At 39.9% G+C, this 16,313-nt stretch overlaps 1 protein-coding gene across 1 annotated transcript; it reads left to right on the top strand.

The window, feature by feature from the left end:
* The first annotated feature begins 905 nt into the window (after positions 1-905).
* On the top strand, positions 906-1,640 carry LOC125195714. Its single transcript, XM_048093890.1, has one exon. It carries the CDS (start codon positions 906-908, stop codon positions 1,638-1,640), a length of 735 nt encoding a protein of 244 aa, XP_047949847.1.
* Positions 1,641-16,313: the final 14,673 nt, after the last annotated feature.

Genomic DNA, 16,313 nt, shown 5'->3' with positions numbered 1-16,313 from the left:
CAGTTTAGTTTGAGAGTGGAGATCTGAGGAATCAAGCATCTACAGAAGAATTAGAGTGTCCACTATAGGCGAGCCGCGGCCGGGCCACGGGAGAGCCGCGAGCCGCGGCTCCCTATAGTGAGAGGGGTGGGCAGCCGCGGGGAGGGGGACGTGGGTGGTGATCGTGGCCTGGCCGCGGCGCTTGGGCGCGAGCCGCGGCCCTCCTATAGTACCGGCCACGAGCCGCGGCTCCCCTTTTCCGAATTTTTTTTTTTAATTTCTTCTACAAATATACCCATTTTTCCCCAATTTTTTACACCATTCCAATCTCCACTCTTTTCATTTTATCACCAATTATACTTTTGAAAAATGAGTTCCGGCGATGAGTTCCAACAATTGGTGGATAGGGAGTTCGATGAACTCGTTCAAGAGGTGCAACGGGAAGCAGAAGAGGAGGAGGCGGCGGCGGCGTTCGTTCGCCCGTTCTATCATCGGCGGACCATCTGGCGTGACCATGTCGGGGCACACCAGCGGTTGGTAGAAGACTACTTTGGCGATAACCCCCGTTACCCAGCAGAGATTTTCCGTCGCCGCTTCAGAATGTCGCAACGGCTATTCATCCATATAACGAATACATTGGCGCAGCAGTACAGGTGCTTCACATTGCGCAATGATGCTACCGGCCGACCCGGGTTGTCGACATATTAGAAGTGTACCGCTGCAATTAGGCAGCTTGCCTATGCCGGACCCAGCGATATGTTCGACGAATACCTACAGTTGGGTGAAACAAGCTGCCCGACGGCGCTGAGGCGGTTTGTAATTGTATCCAGGCCATCTTCGGTCTTGAGTATCTACGGAAGCCAAATGCCGATGAGTGCCAGAGATTGATAGATATGCACGGGCGAGTGCATAATTTTCCGGGGATGATGGGCAGCATCGATTGCATGCACTGGGAGTGGAGGAACTGCCCGGTTGCTTGGAAGGGGCAGTTCACATTTGGATTCAAAGGAAGACACCCAACAATGATATTGGAAGTTGTTGCTGACTACCGACTGCGAATCTGGCATGCCTATTTTGGTGTCGCAGGGTCGAACAACGACATCAACGTACTAGATTCGTCCCATCTCTTCAATGATGAGTGTCGGGGTGAGGGTCCGACGGTCAGATTCATGGCCAACGGGACGCAGTACAACAGGGCATACTACTTAGCCGATGGGATATACCCTCGTTGGCCCGTGTTTGTCAAGACGATCCGGCAGCCGGTTGGGCCGAAACAATCCTATTTTGCGGCCAAACAAGAGAGTGCTAGGAAGGACGTTGAGCGTGCTTTTGGTGTCCTCCAATCGCGATGGGCCATTCTTCGGTGCCCGGTTCGACAATGGCACGAAAATGATGTCGCCTCCATCATGTATGCATGTATCTTATTGCACAATATGATAATAGAGGATGAAGGATATTTTGCAGAGAACTGGGCACCGGAAGAGGGTGCAAGTCCGAGTCACGGTGTTGCAACCGCCCCACTGCAGATGGGTGTACCGCGTAGTGATGCATACTTGATCCAACGGTTCGCCGATATGCGGAGGGAAACATCACATACGACACTGCAGGCTGATATGGTAGAAGAGGTTTGGAATCGTAGGGGAGGAGGGCGTAGAGCGTGATATGCGTTGGGAAAGTAGTTTATTAGAAGTCGAAAATTTTCGTTGTATAATTTTACCCCTTTGTATAATACAACGAAGATTTTGTTTTAATTTTAGTTCGTATGCATTTTTTCAATTATTATTGTAGTAAAGATAAAATATAAACAAAATGGAAAAAATAAAATTTTTGGTGGCTTGGCCATGTCCACTATAGTGGGAAACATGGGGATTGGTGGCCCGGCCACGATTTTGTGGCCTGGCCACACTTTATGGCTTGGCCCGACCATCTATAGTGGACACTCTTATTGTCGCGACCTATATATGATTAGCTATGCTTATTCAATCTCAATTTCAGTTGCACTTTCAGTTTATAGTTGTTGTGCTTTTGTAGTATTTTCTTTATTAGTCCAACAAAAACTTTCATTTCAGCGTCTTGATCTATTGGTGCGTTGAATGATGATTTTCGGTCATTGTAAGAAAGCTTGGCTAATTGTATATGAGAAGGTGGTCGGACATTTAAGCTAGTCAGATCCATCTTGGTTTGAAAAATCCATAGTTCTTTTATATTGTCGTTTAGCTTGAATTCTAGTGGAGGACATCCTCTCCAAAATAATATTTAGAGTATCCACTATAGGGGAGCCGCGGCCGGGCCACGGGAGAGCCGCGAGCCGCGGCTCCCTATAGTGACTGGGGTGGGCAGCCGCGGCGAGGGGGGGTGGACACGGGAGCGCCACGATCGTGGCCCGGCCGCGGCTCTTGGGCGCGAGCCGCGGCCCTCCTATTGCATTTGCCACGGGCCGCGGCTAGCCATGGCTCTCTCTATTTTCGAATTTTTTTTTTTTTAATTCATAAGTATACACATTTTTTTACCTCATTCCTACACAAATTCTATAAATATACCCATTTTTAATTAAAACATACACGAAATGAAAAAAAATAAATTATTTGGTGGCTTGGGCATGTCCACTATAGTGTAAAACATGGGCGTTGGTGGCCCGGCCACAATTTTATGGCTTGGCCACGTTTTGTGGCCTGGCCTGGCCAACTATAGTGGACACCCTTAGGGCATTCACAGTGCGCCTCAATAAATTCTGCCTGAACCTAATTTTTCAGCTGCCACATCAGCTTTTCTCGTTTCAACCCTCACACCTACAATGTAGCCCACCCCAATTTTAGCTATATTTTAGCCCCAACTCAATTTCACAATCGTACTTAAAAAAAAAGAAAGATTTCTTGTAACAACCCGACATTCTAGGGTACAATAAATACGGCGACTGCTACCTAGGCAGACTTAAAACAACACAACATAGGCTAGGGTTCCACTTAAAGGGATTTGACCAAAGTATTAAATGCACTATTAAAGCAATAGGTCAACGGCTTAATCAAGAAAATAATAATGGATAGACATCATGGAATATGCTCAAAAGGCAAGGGTTTAATATAAATCCAACAAAACACATTATGTCTCAATATTCTAAGCAATAACGAAATAATTCAAAAACGATGATACTAATTTTCATGTTTAGCGGAAGCAACCAAGAGAAAAGTGAAGAACATGTATGAAGACACAACTCCACTTGATGTTTCAAACGATCATATCATTATTCAATTTATTAGTTCAACACCGCCACCCGCTCGTCATCGCTCAACCTGCACATAGGGAAAACACATGCAGGGCTGAGTATTTTAAACATACTCAGTAGACTCATGCCAGAACGTTTTAATAGTTATGCCACCCTTACTATAGTGAACTTGAGGTTTTGCATTTATTTAAAGAATATCATTGAGTATCACAAAAATATTTCATGGACTGGCCAGTCAAACAATACCTCCCATTTTCTCATCAATCAACAATATCATGGTGCGACGAAGTATGGCCACACTTTCGCCCACGAGACCGGCCGACTAGCAAGGACGGCTCCCGATTTCCCGTGTACACTAGCCTGATAGGGTTTGCAGCCCTACTCAGACCCGGATTCGTTTATATAGCCCTATAGCCTAATGGAGCGCACTCGCAAACTAGGCATCAGGCACACACAATATCTAAAACAATCACAGGCATGACATAACAGTTTAATCCACCCTTATTTCTTCACTTTCATAAATTTGCAACATAAATCAGTTTAAGAATAAAGCCCACCTCGATTCCTAGATCACAAGTATGTTCTTCTTCTTGCTATCACTCCGTGAGCGCGAGGTGTCACCTTTAATTTATGTATTACAAGTAAGTCTCAATTATTGATCAAAATCATGCATGTTCCCACTTTTTCCCTTTTTCCCATCGATTAGTTTTAATATCACCATTCAAAATCAAAGTACGATTATCATATCGCTTTCATTCGCACAACAACCCCAGATTTATCATCAAATCGTGTCACGCATGAGTGTTTTCAAAACACACCCACACACACACCAACACACACACACGGTTTCACACACACACACACACATGTGCATCCCATTCATCAATTAATTTCCCCATCACTCAATCTAAATGCATGTGGACTTAAGAACACCGATTAATCGGTAGATGAAGAAAAGATCAAAATAAAAATACATTTTTCGGTAGAATGAACGGTAGAAACAAAGTAGTAGCCTTGATTCTTCAAAGATTCTTGAATTTCAACTTCAATTCTTCTCCAAAAGATGAAGAAATATTGGAGAAAGTAGAAGAAAATTTTGAGAGAGTGGGGAGAAAGAGAGAGACGTGATTTTGGGAGTGGGGGCATGATTTTGGTGTGCTAGGGTTAGGTTCTCACTCTTATATTTATAGAGTGCAAGATTTAATCCAACAATTAAATAAATAAAAGATTTGAGGAGATATGGTGGTTATAGTTGGCGTGATTTGCTAGGAGAAATAAGGGGATTTCGAAATCTTAGGCTATTTAATTAGCCTATTATTTAATTTGATATTTTACGGAGTAGAATAAAATATCACGGAGCAAAATAATAATATTTCTCCCAAAAAAAAGTAGAAAGTGGCGTAGATTTCAATTCCCTCCACAAGGAATTAATTAAAATCCTAATTTAATTAGGATATGACAAGATCTTCTTAGATATGACAAGATATGCTAGGATATTTGAATTTATTTATGGAAGAGAATAAACAAGGGATCAAATAATAAAATAAAATAATCCCTTCTCCCATAATATAGGAGATTTCGAAAATCTCCATGAAATAACCATAAGGGCCGAAAATTTCATGAAATAAATGTGAATAATCGGACCTTGGATTTAATTTGGATAATTATCCCAAGCAATAATTAAATCCAAGAAAAATAGGATTTCTTTCCAATAAATTGGAGGGTCGATAATTCCATGTGAATAAATAATGCTCCTATTTAATTCTCACTCATCCTTTAGGAAAATAATTCACCACTATATTATTTCACCCCGCATCAAAATATTCACATATTCGCATCACAAAATCTACCATTCAAATTTCACCTCCATTTCACATTTCTCCAACGACTTTGACCATTCCACGACCACGTCATATTTTCCACAATATTTACTATTTAATAGCCACGTCATATATTACAAGTTTGACTATTTAACTCCAATTCGCAATTAGGTCACAAGAGCCATGCAATAATCACTCATAATTTAATCCACATATATCATAGCATTAAAAGCATTTAATGCAAAAATTTTCACGTCCCAAAAATTAGGGTTCGAAAAAAGTGGGATGTTACATTTCTACTTCATATTACTTCAAATTAAACTAACTAGTATCACCCACGTGCGATGCACGACTCATTCTCTTTTATTTAAACTTATTTTATACTGTGAAATGATTTTATAAATTCATAAAAATATCATTATATGAAATCTGAAATCATAAATATATAAAATAAAAAAATTATTAAAAAATATAAAATCAAACAAAGAAAAAAAAATAACACATATACCGAATGAGAAACTAAAAAGTTCTAAACTCAATATAATCAAATAAGTTTATAAACTAAAAATTGCACACAAATCACATATCATTTAAATCACTTTTAGATCTATACTACAAAAGATTAATCACGAACACATGTCAATAAAAATAATGTGTAAATATATATTAGAAGATAGCCAAATCGATCAAAATCATCAACAAAAATACAGCAAAATAGCATGGAATATACAACCGATATACATGCATTTAGCCGGAAAAAAAAAACTGGTTGCATACCCTAATAGTATTCCCGCATCGCCTACTTCCCGTGTAGCTGCTACCACCCATACCACCTCCAGGAAAGACAAATGAATAAGAGCTGCCACCAACCTAATATTCATATAGAGCACTACATGAAACAATTATACATTCGACACTTCACAATAGTACATAAAGAAAAGGAAAAAAATCACATAATTAAGCTCGACACTTCAAAACATAAATCACTTCCACCATAAAGACCTGCAAAGAGAACAACATAAACAACACGAAGAAGAATTTTAAAAGGCCGTGTTCATGCACGGCCGCAACAAAGGGGGCCACCCCGTCTGCTACAAAGTACGAAATTACCAGCACCTCCACTCACACAATCCAAATTTCCAAATTTCACTAAGCAATTTACTGTCGATATCCCGAGCTTCTCAAAGCCTCAATGTTCAAGAAGAACAACACATAAGCAACATAATCCAATCAAAACCACCCCACTCGAAAAACAGAGCAATTCCTCAAACAGAACCCCAAGGAATAGCATAATAATATCAAACCCCACCATCAAATCCAGTAACGAAATCCTAAATCCCTAGGGTTTCATCACTCTACTAACACCCAAAAATAATCAAATTAAATATTATCCGTATCTATCAATGACTAAATAAATAGAATTTGTTGTGCAACATTACCACTAACTATACCACTAATCCACTAACTATGGAAATTAAATAACCAACTAACACTAATCACATGTTTTATATATGTTGAATTCATTCAATATCTATTTCAAATGGCCATTTCCCTAAATACCCCTAAAATTCCTCTTATTTTCCTAAAAACCCTCAAAACTCCCCTTTCATATATTGTATAGATTTAAATATAATAATTACTATATATTTTAACTTCCAATTTTTTCTCGAGCTCCTCGATCAACTTGGTCATCAAGCGAAGGCGCTTAACATCGAAGAAATGGGAAGTGTACGTAACAACTGGCTTCGTCGAATCTCTCCTTATCATAATCTAATTTTCCAGATTGTATGGATCTCATCCTATTGCGTATGCATATTGCACGAACAATGTTTGAGCTCTTCAATTCATTTCCGACAAATTTGAAGATAGATCAAAAATTGGAAGTGAGAAAAGAGAGAGTAAGAGATGTGAAAAATGAGAAGAAAATGTGGATATCAATATTTAATTATTTATCAAATCAATAATAAAAAAGGAATTATGTGCGGTTGCGCTGCAATGTAGTTGCAAGCGCCGTCGGGCGGCCGACGATATAGTCGGGCTTGGGGCTGTTTTTCGGGCAGCCTTGAAGAGAAATACAGTCTCGTTGGGCAGCCACCTCGAACGGGGCTGCATTGTCAATGCTCTTACTTTATGTTATTTATTGTTTTACTTAAGTTCACAAACAACGGGTTGTGACATTTAGGCTTTTTGTTGAACATCTTTCAGTTTTTATCTAAATCCTTTACTCGTTACATTTGTATTTGATTATTATTCCCTCCGTCCCCGATTAGGAGTCACATTTTGACCGGACACGAGATTTAAGAAATGTAAAGAAAAGTTGTAGAAAAAGTTAGTGGAATGTGGGACCCATTTTTTTATATTGGTTTTATAATAAAATGTGAGTGAATTGAGTTAGTGGAATGTGGAACCTACTTACTATTTATGGTAAAAGTGGAGTGTGACTCTTAATTGGGGACGAACCGAAATGGAAAAGTGTGACTCTTAATCGGGGACAGAGGGAGTATTTGTTAATCATTGTTTAAGAAAATAATCATAGAAAACATCACAAATATGTTTATTTCAATATTAAAGCACTAGTAGGGTTTATTTTATTTTCGTTCATAATTTTTTTTTCCATTTTATTTTATTTCTTTTATTCTATTGTATTCTCTCCGTTCCACATGAGTATGCACTCTTTCTTTTTTAGTCTGTCCCACAAGAGTGTGTACTTTCTAATTTTGGATCCTCTTTTCTTTATTGAGGTGTGAACCATTCTCCAATAATAATACTTTAATTACATTTTCTATCTAACTCTCCCTCCGAACACTCAGATGTCCACATTCTTTTTAACTCTACCCTCTAATTTCGGCATGTCCGCGATTAAAAAGATCTATTCACTTTCAATACATGGACCTACATTCCCCTAACCTTTTCCACTTACAATATATTATATAAAACAAATACTAAAAGTAAGATCCATATTCCATTAATTTTATGATTCACTTTTCTTCACAAAGTTAAATAATTTCTTAAAATTCGTACTGAATCAAATTGGTCCTTTAGGGCTTTAGGGCATCCAAAATAATGTCTTCATTTTCAAGCATAATTGCTCACACTTAAACCATACTTGTCCTCAAGTATGAAAGACAAGATAAAAGAAATAAGGCAAGTTTCAATGCATGGTTTTCACTTGACCGACTTTAAAGAAATGAAACAAACACTAGACCTAGACTCTAAAGGACTTAGACAAAGAAAACAGACACAAACACACATTCTAAAACACATTGACACATTAATGCATAAACTGGTTTATTTTCTAGCAGCCATCCCCACAAGATTAAGGTCAATCCATGAACCTACAGTCTCCGAATCTTTCCCTTCCCTTCTTCTATCTAATCGGCTTGTCAGTTTGTCAAGATAGCCTCTAACTTTACTAATTGTTGGATTCGCTCGATCACTCATTCCACACCAGGGATGTTAGGATCATTCGCTCTTATATTGCCATACCACTGATGCCTCGGGTCAGAGAGTTCCCCTGTCTTTACTCTTATTATAATTTTTTTCTCCCCTTCCTTCCTGGACTTTGTCCAGCTTATACCTCCCTGGACTTCGTCCAGCTTATACCTCCAGGGTTTTTTTTTTTTCAGACTTTCTGGACTTTGTCCAACTTATTCCTCCTTTTTAGGCCATGGACTTCGTCCAGCTTATACCTCCAGTACCCTTTCCCTAGGCCCGAGAGGTTACTTCTATCACCAAAACTTTTCTCCTTCTAAGTTCTCTTCCTAAGCATCACGTGGCAGCCCTCTCATTTTGTGTTAGTATGAAGTATTTAAGGCTTATAACTCTTTTATGGAGGGCTTCACAACTAGATCAGTCGAGGCATATTCTATCGTCCTTACTTCATCCAAACCGATTTTGATTTATTATGGAAAAGGGCATCAAAGTTGACATGCATTCTCTCTTCAATTACTCTCACTAAGGGGCATTTGCTTTCTATTTACCAGTTATGCACAAACACAAAATTTCCTACTAAACGACACACTACTAGCTACTAGACCTAGCAAACAGACGCACATGCTTGACACTGACTTGCACTAACTCCCTCCCCCCTCCCACTTCACCATGCTTGTCCCCAAGCAATTCTGGTGAAGTGGAAAACATGGCTAAGTTAGTGCGACAATCACAGACTCACAAAACATATATTTACAAAAGCAAACTTCTCACACTTAGACCGAGCATCGGGTAAGTGGGAGAAGATAAACAAACTAACAGATACCAAAGCATGTCGTATTAACATAAACTTCTCACACTTAGACCAATGATTGGGCTAAGTGGGAGAAGCACACAAAACACATATACACAGACACGACAAGCATGCTTAAAACAGAGAAAACATGCAAACATAGATACTTGACAAAAGAAAAGAAAATCAAAAACTGAAACGTAAAATTACTTGGTCACTGGGGGGTGGGGTCACTTCTTCTCCTAGCTCCTTTTGGAGTCAGCCTTCCTGGGGGTGCTGGTGGTGCTTGCCTAACTACTGGGCAGAATCCTCTGTTTCCCATGTTTCTGCCTTGCCATTCTGCTGGGTCAGGTAGTCGCCTTCCTTATTTCTTAAATTGGGAACTTCATCATTGGAATTCCTTATCGGTCCCTTGTACTCTTTACCTGACCTACGAAACTAAAACTTGAAATTCTTAAGCAAACTGGTCAAGTGGATGTAAGATCCAAAAGAATTTTTTTTTTTTTTTCATTTATAAACTTCTTCCCCAGATTTACTTAGAATTTCGAAAATCTTTTTGGGATTAAAATTTTTTCTTTATTTGGATTTTAATAAGGAATTTCAGAAAAACATATTCACACTATGTACAACTTTTGCTCAAGTATTCTTGGGAGTATACTGGTTCAGTACAAAAATTTTCAAATTCCTTCCTATCTACCTGACCCAGTAGATTCCCGAAGAGTACTTAGCAAACTGACCAGTTAGGCAATAATAGGGTGCATGCGTAGTGGAATCGTAGTGGATTCCACTACGCATAGCTCCGAATTATCCCTAAAAACTCTTTTTTTTATATTTAATTTTTTTTTTTTTTTTAAGAACATAAAATATTTTTGAAATTTTCTGATTTTTAAAATGTTTTTGGATTTTCTTAGAAAAGTATTCACAAGAATCAAAACTCGGCTAAAAGTATTTACAAAATGAGCTTCTAAAGTATCCAAGGACTATATAAATGCAACCAATAAACATAAAATGGAAAGAATGAGGAAACTCCCTGGCCCCATAGGCATTCTTTCATCCACATGTAACTGGAGAGCTTTCCTTCTTCACTTCAGCCTTGGTTTTTTTCAACCTTGGAAACACCTTGGATAAGAAGTCATGCCTAGACAAAAGAAAACGATCAAAAACAGAAAATTGAAGAAAGTCGAAAGCTATTTACAGTGTCATAGAAACAAAATCAAGTAGATAACACCATAGTCCCCGGCAACGGCGCCGTTTTGACAGGTCCCATAAATGCAGTGCGAGTTTGTACTTGTGATATGTGTCACTCGATCTAACAGGTCCAGAGGATTCGACTAGACTTCAAAGGCTAGAAGATCATGAGACTTATCAGAAAGGGGTCGTTGGGTGCACTCTGTCCCTTCAAAAACCTCAACCCACTATATTATAACTTAGCACATGGAAGTAAAGGATCGATCCCACGAGGAAGTAGGTGTTACGAAACTGCATTTGAGGATGTTTTGGAAAAGAAAGGGGTTGGCTGCTGCCACGCAATTTTTGTGGGTCGAGAACTTAAAACTACTGGGTCTGAGAGATAAGCGAAACTTTACTCTACCTATTCGGTCTAATAGATCAGAAGAACTTTACTCTACCTACTTGGTCTAATAGATCAGAAGAACTTTACTCTACCTACTTGGTCTAAAGGATCAGAAAAACTTTACTCTACTTACTGGGTCTAAGAAACGAAAGCGTACGGAACATACATGACTCAGAGAAAATGAGATATTTTAAAGTTCTAAGACAACTGGAGTAAACTTAACTAGACAGACTTTCCTAATTTGGACAGACAAGCATAAAGCGAAAAGCAAGACAAGTTTCCTCAAACTACCAGGGTCTGGAAAAGCATGCAGAAAAGTAAAAGAGACAAAGTAGATCGTACTGACAGGTCTAGCAGATATGCAGAAAAAGTAAAGTACATGCAGAAAAGTACTGACATAAAGCAGATCTGGTTCTAACTACCAACAACTTCATCTTCTTCAGGAATCAAACGAGAATAGCAGAGAAAACAGAGTTTTAAACACCATGAAAACAGAGCAAACTTTAGATCTAGACTTAAAACGAGAAATTAAAGCCTAAACTAACAGATCTACGCTACTGGACCTAAAGGATGCAGAAACAGAAAGTAAATACCCATAATCATGCATAACGTAAACATCAAGCACCAAATATGCGAAACTCCAACTCCGAAACACCAAGATTCAACAAATCCAAACATCTTCATATGCAAATTCCCAACCTCCAACAACAAACACAGATCTCAGCTCCAAACATCCAACAACAAACAAGAACGAAAGCTAAAAACAAGAGATGAACATAAACTCAGAGATATTCAACCAAAAGCAAACATAAACTTCCATAATAACTAGAAATAGGTCTGAATCCAGTAGATCAAAGCAAGAAACTAGAGTTGCAAAACTTAAAAACCAACAAGGTACTAAACGAAAGCAAATAAAATTGTTTCTTCGCCTCCACAAGGCGGTGTTACACAGCAAAATAACAACGATGACGATGAGAACCACGGTGGCCAGAATCCTCCATGTCCAAGTGCGCAGCAGTCCAAGATGAAAATTTTTAAGTAGTGAACTAGAGCTAGAGCTAGGAGAGCGTAGAAGTGGCTATTCCACGACTGTCTTGTTCTTCAAGGTTGAGCTCTTTATATATGTGAGGCTCTGATCCCTAGGGTATCCCCTCTGGTGATTTTACGCTCCTGCCCTTGAGTAAGACTCTTTAAAATAGTCTGCTCTCGCTCCATTCTGCTCCTGTCGCCAACTTTTGATTCTCTTAGGTCCGAGCGACGACTTCTGGTATTTTACTTCAAAATCAACTATTTTGCATCTGCCAGGTCAATTTACACAAACTCCCGGATCCAACAGATTTCTGCACACTTAAGCTCAAAATTTGTGCATTATCTCCCCCAAAAGCATATAATTTTAACCCAAAACCAACGCATGAAACGAGCCATATCAAACTGCTCACACTTAAACCATACTTGCCCTCAAGTATGAAGACAAGAAAAAGGAATAAGGCACGTTTCAATGCATGGTTTCCCCGGCAACGGCGCCATTTGAAGATCGGGTTTTTGCACGTGTGTCGTGTGCACGTGTCCCTCCTTTCAACAAGATTTATAATTTTCCCACTAATGCAACAAATATTACTAAGTATAAGCGGCAAGAGCGGGGTCGAACCACAGGGACTATGGACCTACTCGAGATCGTTTCTATGACACAAGCGGAAAAGGGGTCGGCTGCTGCCACGCATTCATTGAGTGGGTTAAAACTCTAATCTACTTGACCTGGCGGAATTAAACTGGACTCTATTTACCTGACCTAGGAGACGGGAGAAGTACGGAAGGAAAATAAAACACGAAAATATTTTTCATCATTTTAATAAATCATGAAAGCAACTAAAGAAAACAATTGAAACTTACTAACCAAGCTAAAGGCTTTCCTAAAACAGGCAGACAAAGTGTAAAAGTAAAGTGGGGACCATTTTTCTCAAACTAGTTGGGCTGACAGAAAAGCTGGAAAACCAAAAAGCAAAAGCAAAAAGCAGATCTGATTCTCTAACCAAGTAAAAACAGAGCATAGAACAGAGCTTCAACACCATTGACGAAATAAAACAGAGCATGCTTCAAAACGAGACGTAAACACGAAATTCAAGCTAGAACTACCAGATCTACGCTACTGGGTCAAGCAGAAAACGAAATGAACACAGATTACCTTGCATGCATCACCTAAACTATCGGATCTCAGAAATCGAGCACGTGAACAACTAAATCTCAACCTCTAAACTACTGGAAATCATGTAAACAACATGGATCTAAACATCTAAGCTACCAATTGCGAAAAGCATCCAAGAAACATAAGTAAAAACATCATCAACATGAAAATAAACACCAAAGCTTCATAAAACTGGAAATGAGTCGAGATCCAACGGTGAAGTCGTCAATTACTCCGATGAAACCATTGAACTAAGCTAAGAAAGCAACAAACTATCTAACTAAACTAAGAGAGCGGTGGCGTTAAGCGCCTATGAGAGCTTCCTACCTAAACTACGATAGCGTTAAGCGCTCCCTCTTCATTGTGGAAAGCTTCTATTTATAGAGTGGCTTTAACTTCAACCTTAAGGCAACTTCTTGTCGGTATTTGACCATTTTACCCTTGCAATAATTGAGGATCTTCATGTCAGCACACCATTCTGTCTCCTTGACCAGGTAGATGACTTTTTCTGCGCTTCACCTCCATCACGCCATTATGTCTCCTTGACCAGGTAGATGACTTTTTCTGCACTTTTGCTCCATTTCTACTCCTGTCGTCAACTTCCTGATTCTCCTAGGTCCGAGCGACGACTTCTGGTATTTTACTTCAAACTCAACTATTTTGTATCTGCCAGGTCAATTTACACAACTCCCGGATCCAATAGATTTCTGCACACTTAAGCTCAAAATTTGTGCATTATCTCCCCCAAAAGCATATAATTTTAATCCAAAACCAACGCATGAAACGAGCCTTATCAATAATTAATCCAATTTTCCTCTACTATGTCAACATTTTTTATTTCAGCCAAAACACATGTAATAAGGTAGTTCCCTTGTTAGTCTTATTTCACTACTTTTGACCTTCTTCATGTTTTCCTTGTAATTTTTGAGTCAGAAAAGAAATAAAATTGCAAAATATGAAGAAAATATACAGATTAAAAACACAATAATAAAAACTATATAAAATAAAAAAACATAAATGAATAGTACATAGATTAATAAAACTAAAACTAGAAAATAACACGCCTAAGTCCCAAATTGGAGTGAAACAGTTGGATCAAGTTGTAGTGCATTTGGCGCTCTTCCTAGTTTTGTGCCCCTGTCCATAGTTTCATTGTGGACTTTCAGTTCTTCATCTTCAACATAGAGGCCATCTCCTTCACGTTGGGATCTATGCACTTCGCTTGGCTAGGCTCGGTCGTACCGCTTGCAGACACGCCCTTCTCATTGGCCTTTCTCTTGGCAGCTTTTTGGTCCATGGCACGACTTTCGGTTGACATCTGTGTGCAACACTCTCCTCCACATGGGGTTTAAGTCAAAGGAATCACCCCTGTTGCTAAAGTATTTTCGTCGGCATTGATTTGAGTCCTATTCGGGCCGCCAAACTCATAACCCGACTTGAACTTCAAGTGATCCATAACGAATGTCTTGAAAGCCTTGTGGGGATTATCGTCCAAATTGCCCTATGTCTTTTGAACGTTGTAGTAGATGGCAGAAAATTTGGACATCTCTGCTTGAATCTGGCACAATGCTGGCAGAGGTGATCCCATTCGCGAGGCCATGCCCATTTGGGCTTGATCTTGTTGAATGTCTGATAAATCCGCATCTAGAATTTGTAAACTTCCTGCTAGTTCCCTACACCATATCCTTACACTCGTTAATGTAACACTTAGCCACCATGATCGTCTCCTCAATTATAAACTTCTTACCCCATCCATGACATGCTTTTTCTTTGGCTTTGCCCTTCCTCCTTAACACACTAGCCATAACCGACCTTCGAAGGGGATGCTAACGCCATATCGCTTGATGACTCCATGTCCGAAATCTCATAGTTGTCATGTTGACTAGAAAATTGTCAACTGCGTTGCTTCCGAAGCTGTGTTCTAGGTATTGATTTATGGGGCTATCGGTTGCACTGTCGATTGGTATCCACGAGCTGCAATCATTGGGATTCCATCTAGCTTACTGACAAAAAATGTAGAGGGCATTTTTAGTTGCCAAAGTCATACTCTGATACAAGCCTTCATTTAATTAGTTTAGATATATTAGGGTTTTGCATATCTTTTCATATATTTGTTTCTTGTTCATTAAGTAGGTATTCTAGTATTATAAATAGGATATAGTGTTATCATTTTATTTAATCAATTAATGAAATATTATTCCCCACCAAAGATATCGTGTATATTCTAATCCTAATTTTGGAATCCCGCTGCCGATCCTAATTGGATGCCGGAGTATTCTATCAGCTGCCGAGTTATCTGCCCGACGGGAGTGACTCCCGCGCATAGAAACTCTGCCATCGTTTGCCGAGCCTGTTGGCCGCCGGAAATTTATCTGTACCGCCGAGCGAAACTCACCGCCGATGCTTGTTAAGGGAAACACCCTTCAACTGGTGCTTTCATCGTGCTCTCACCCTCCCATCATCTCGAATCTAAGCAACACCGCTGGCTGACGGAAAATATTCCACGCACATCAACTGCTTTGGTTGCCGAGTCCAGCCTGTTCGCCGAGCTCTAGCCGCCCCACCCTACTTTTGCAACACCTGACGGGAAGGATTCTCGCATGCTGCGTTGAAGTCTCACCAATAAAGAAAAAGTGATCCTCTTCATCCAAAAAAAAAAATCCCTCGAACAGAAGCTCCCCCCTCCTTCGTCGCAAACATCCTATGTTCATTTTTCTCCATTATTAACTACACATATTCACCACCAATATCATTTTTTACATCACTCTAAAGGGATTTTACCATTCATCAAAAGTCTCTCCCTCCATTAATACAATGCCAAGATTGAAGGAAATCTGGCCTCGCGGGCGCGAAACCCCGCTGGTGCAATGTAATCGGATTTTAGCCGCCACAACGAAGTTGGAGAAGAGATGGGATGAGACTCCATTGGAGCAGGTGCAACGACAACGATTCAAGGAGTTGCGCCCACTCGATCTGGGACTGCCCTATGGTATGCGTGACCCTTAGAGCTGCCCTCGGTGCCACAGGACCCCAATCTGGCGAAGTTGGAGTATCTATGGACTGCTTTGGACAAATTGGAGTCGCGTATGGAAGCGAACGACCGGAGACTTGAAAGACTTGAGAGGCTTCGGCTACCTATGCGCCAACCCTTTGGTTGGGATTCTCCGGCGCATTGTGCAGCCCAAAGATACTCGGCTTATGATCAACCAAGACGCTCTACCTGCTGGGACCGACCACTATATGGACAACCGCCCTACACCGACATGGATCCCTCCTACGCGCTGCCGAGGCAGTACACAACCTTGAATTTTGGG

Source organism: Salvia hispanica, chromosome 1, assembly GCF_023119035.1.
Source record: "Salvia hispanica cultivar TCC Black 2014 chromosome 1, UniMelb_Shisp_WGS_1.0, whole genome shotgun sequence".
Classification (NCBI taxonomy): domain Eukaryota; kingdom Viridiplantae; phylum Streptophyta; class Magnoliopsida; order Lamiales; family Lamiaceae; genus Salvia; species Salvia hispanica.
The sequence above is the reverse complement of the archived record's forward strand: the minus strand, read 5'-3'. Positions and strand labels throughout refer to the sequence as shown.

Coding starts and splice junctions, on each gene's coding strand:
- LOC125195714 (XM_048093890.1), top strand. CDS start 906: ATGGGCAGCATCGATTGCATGCACTGGGAGTGGAGGAACTGCCCGGTT.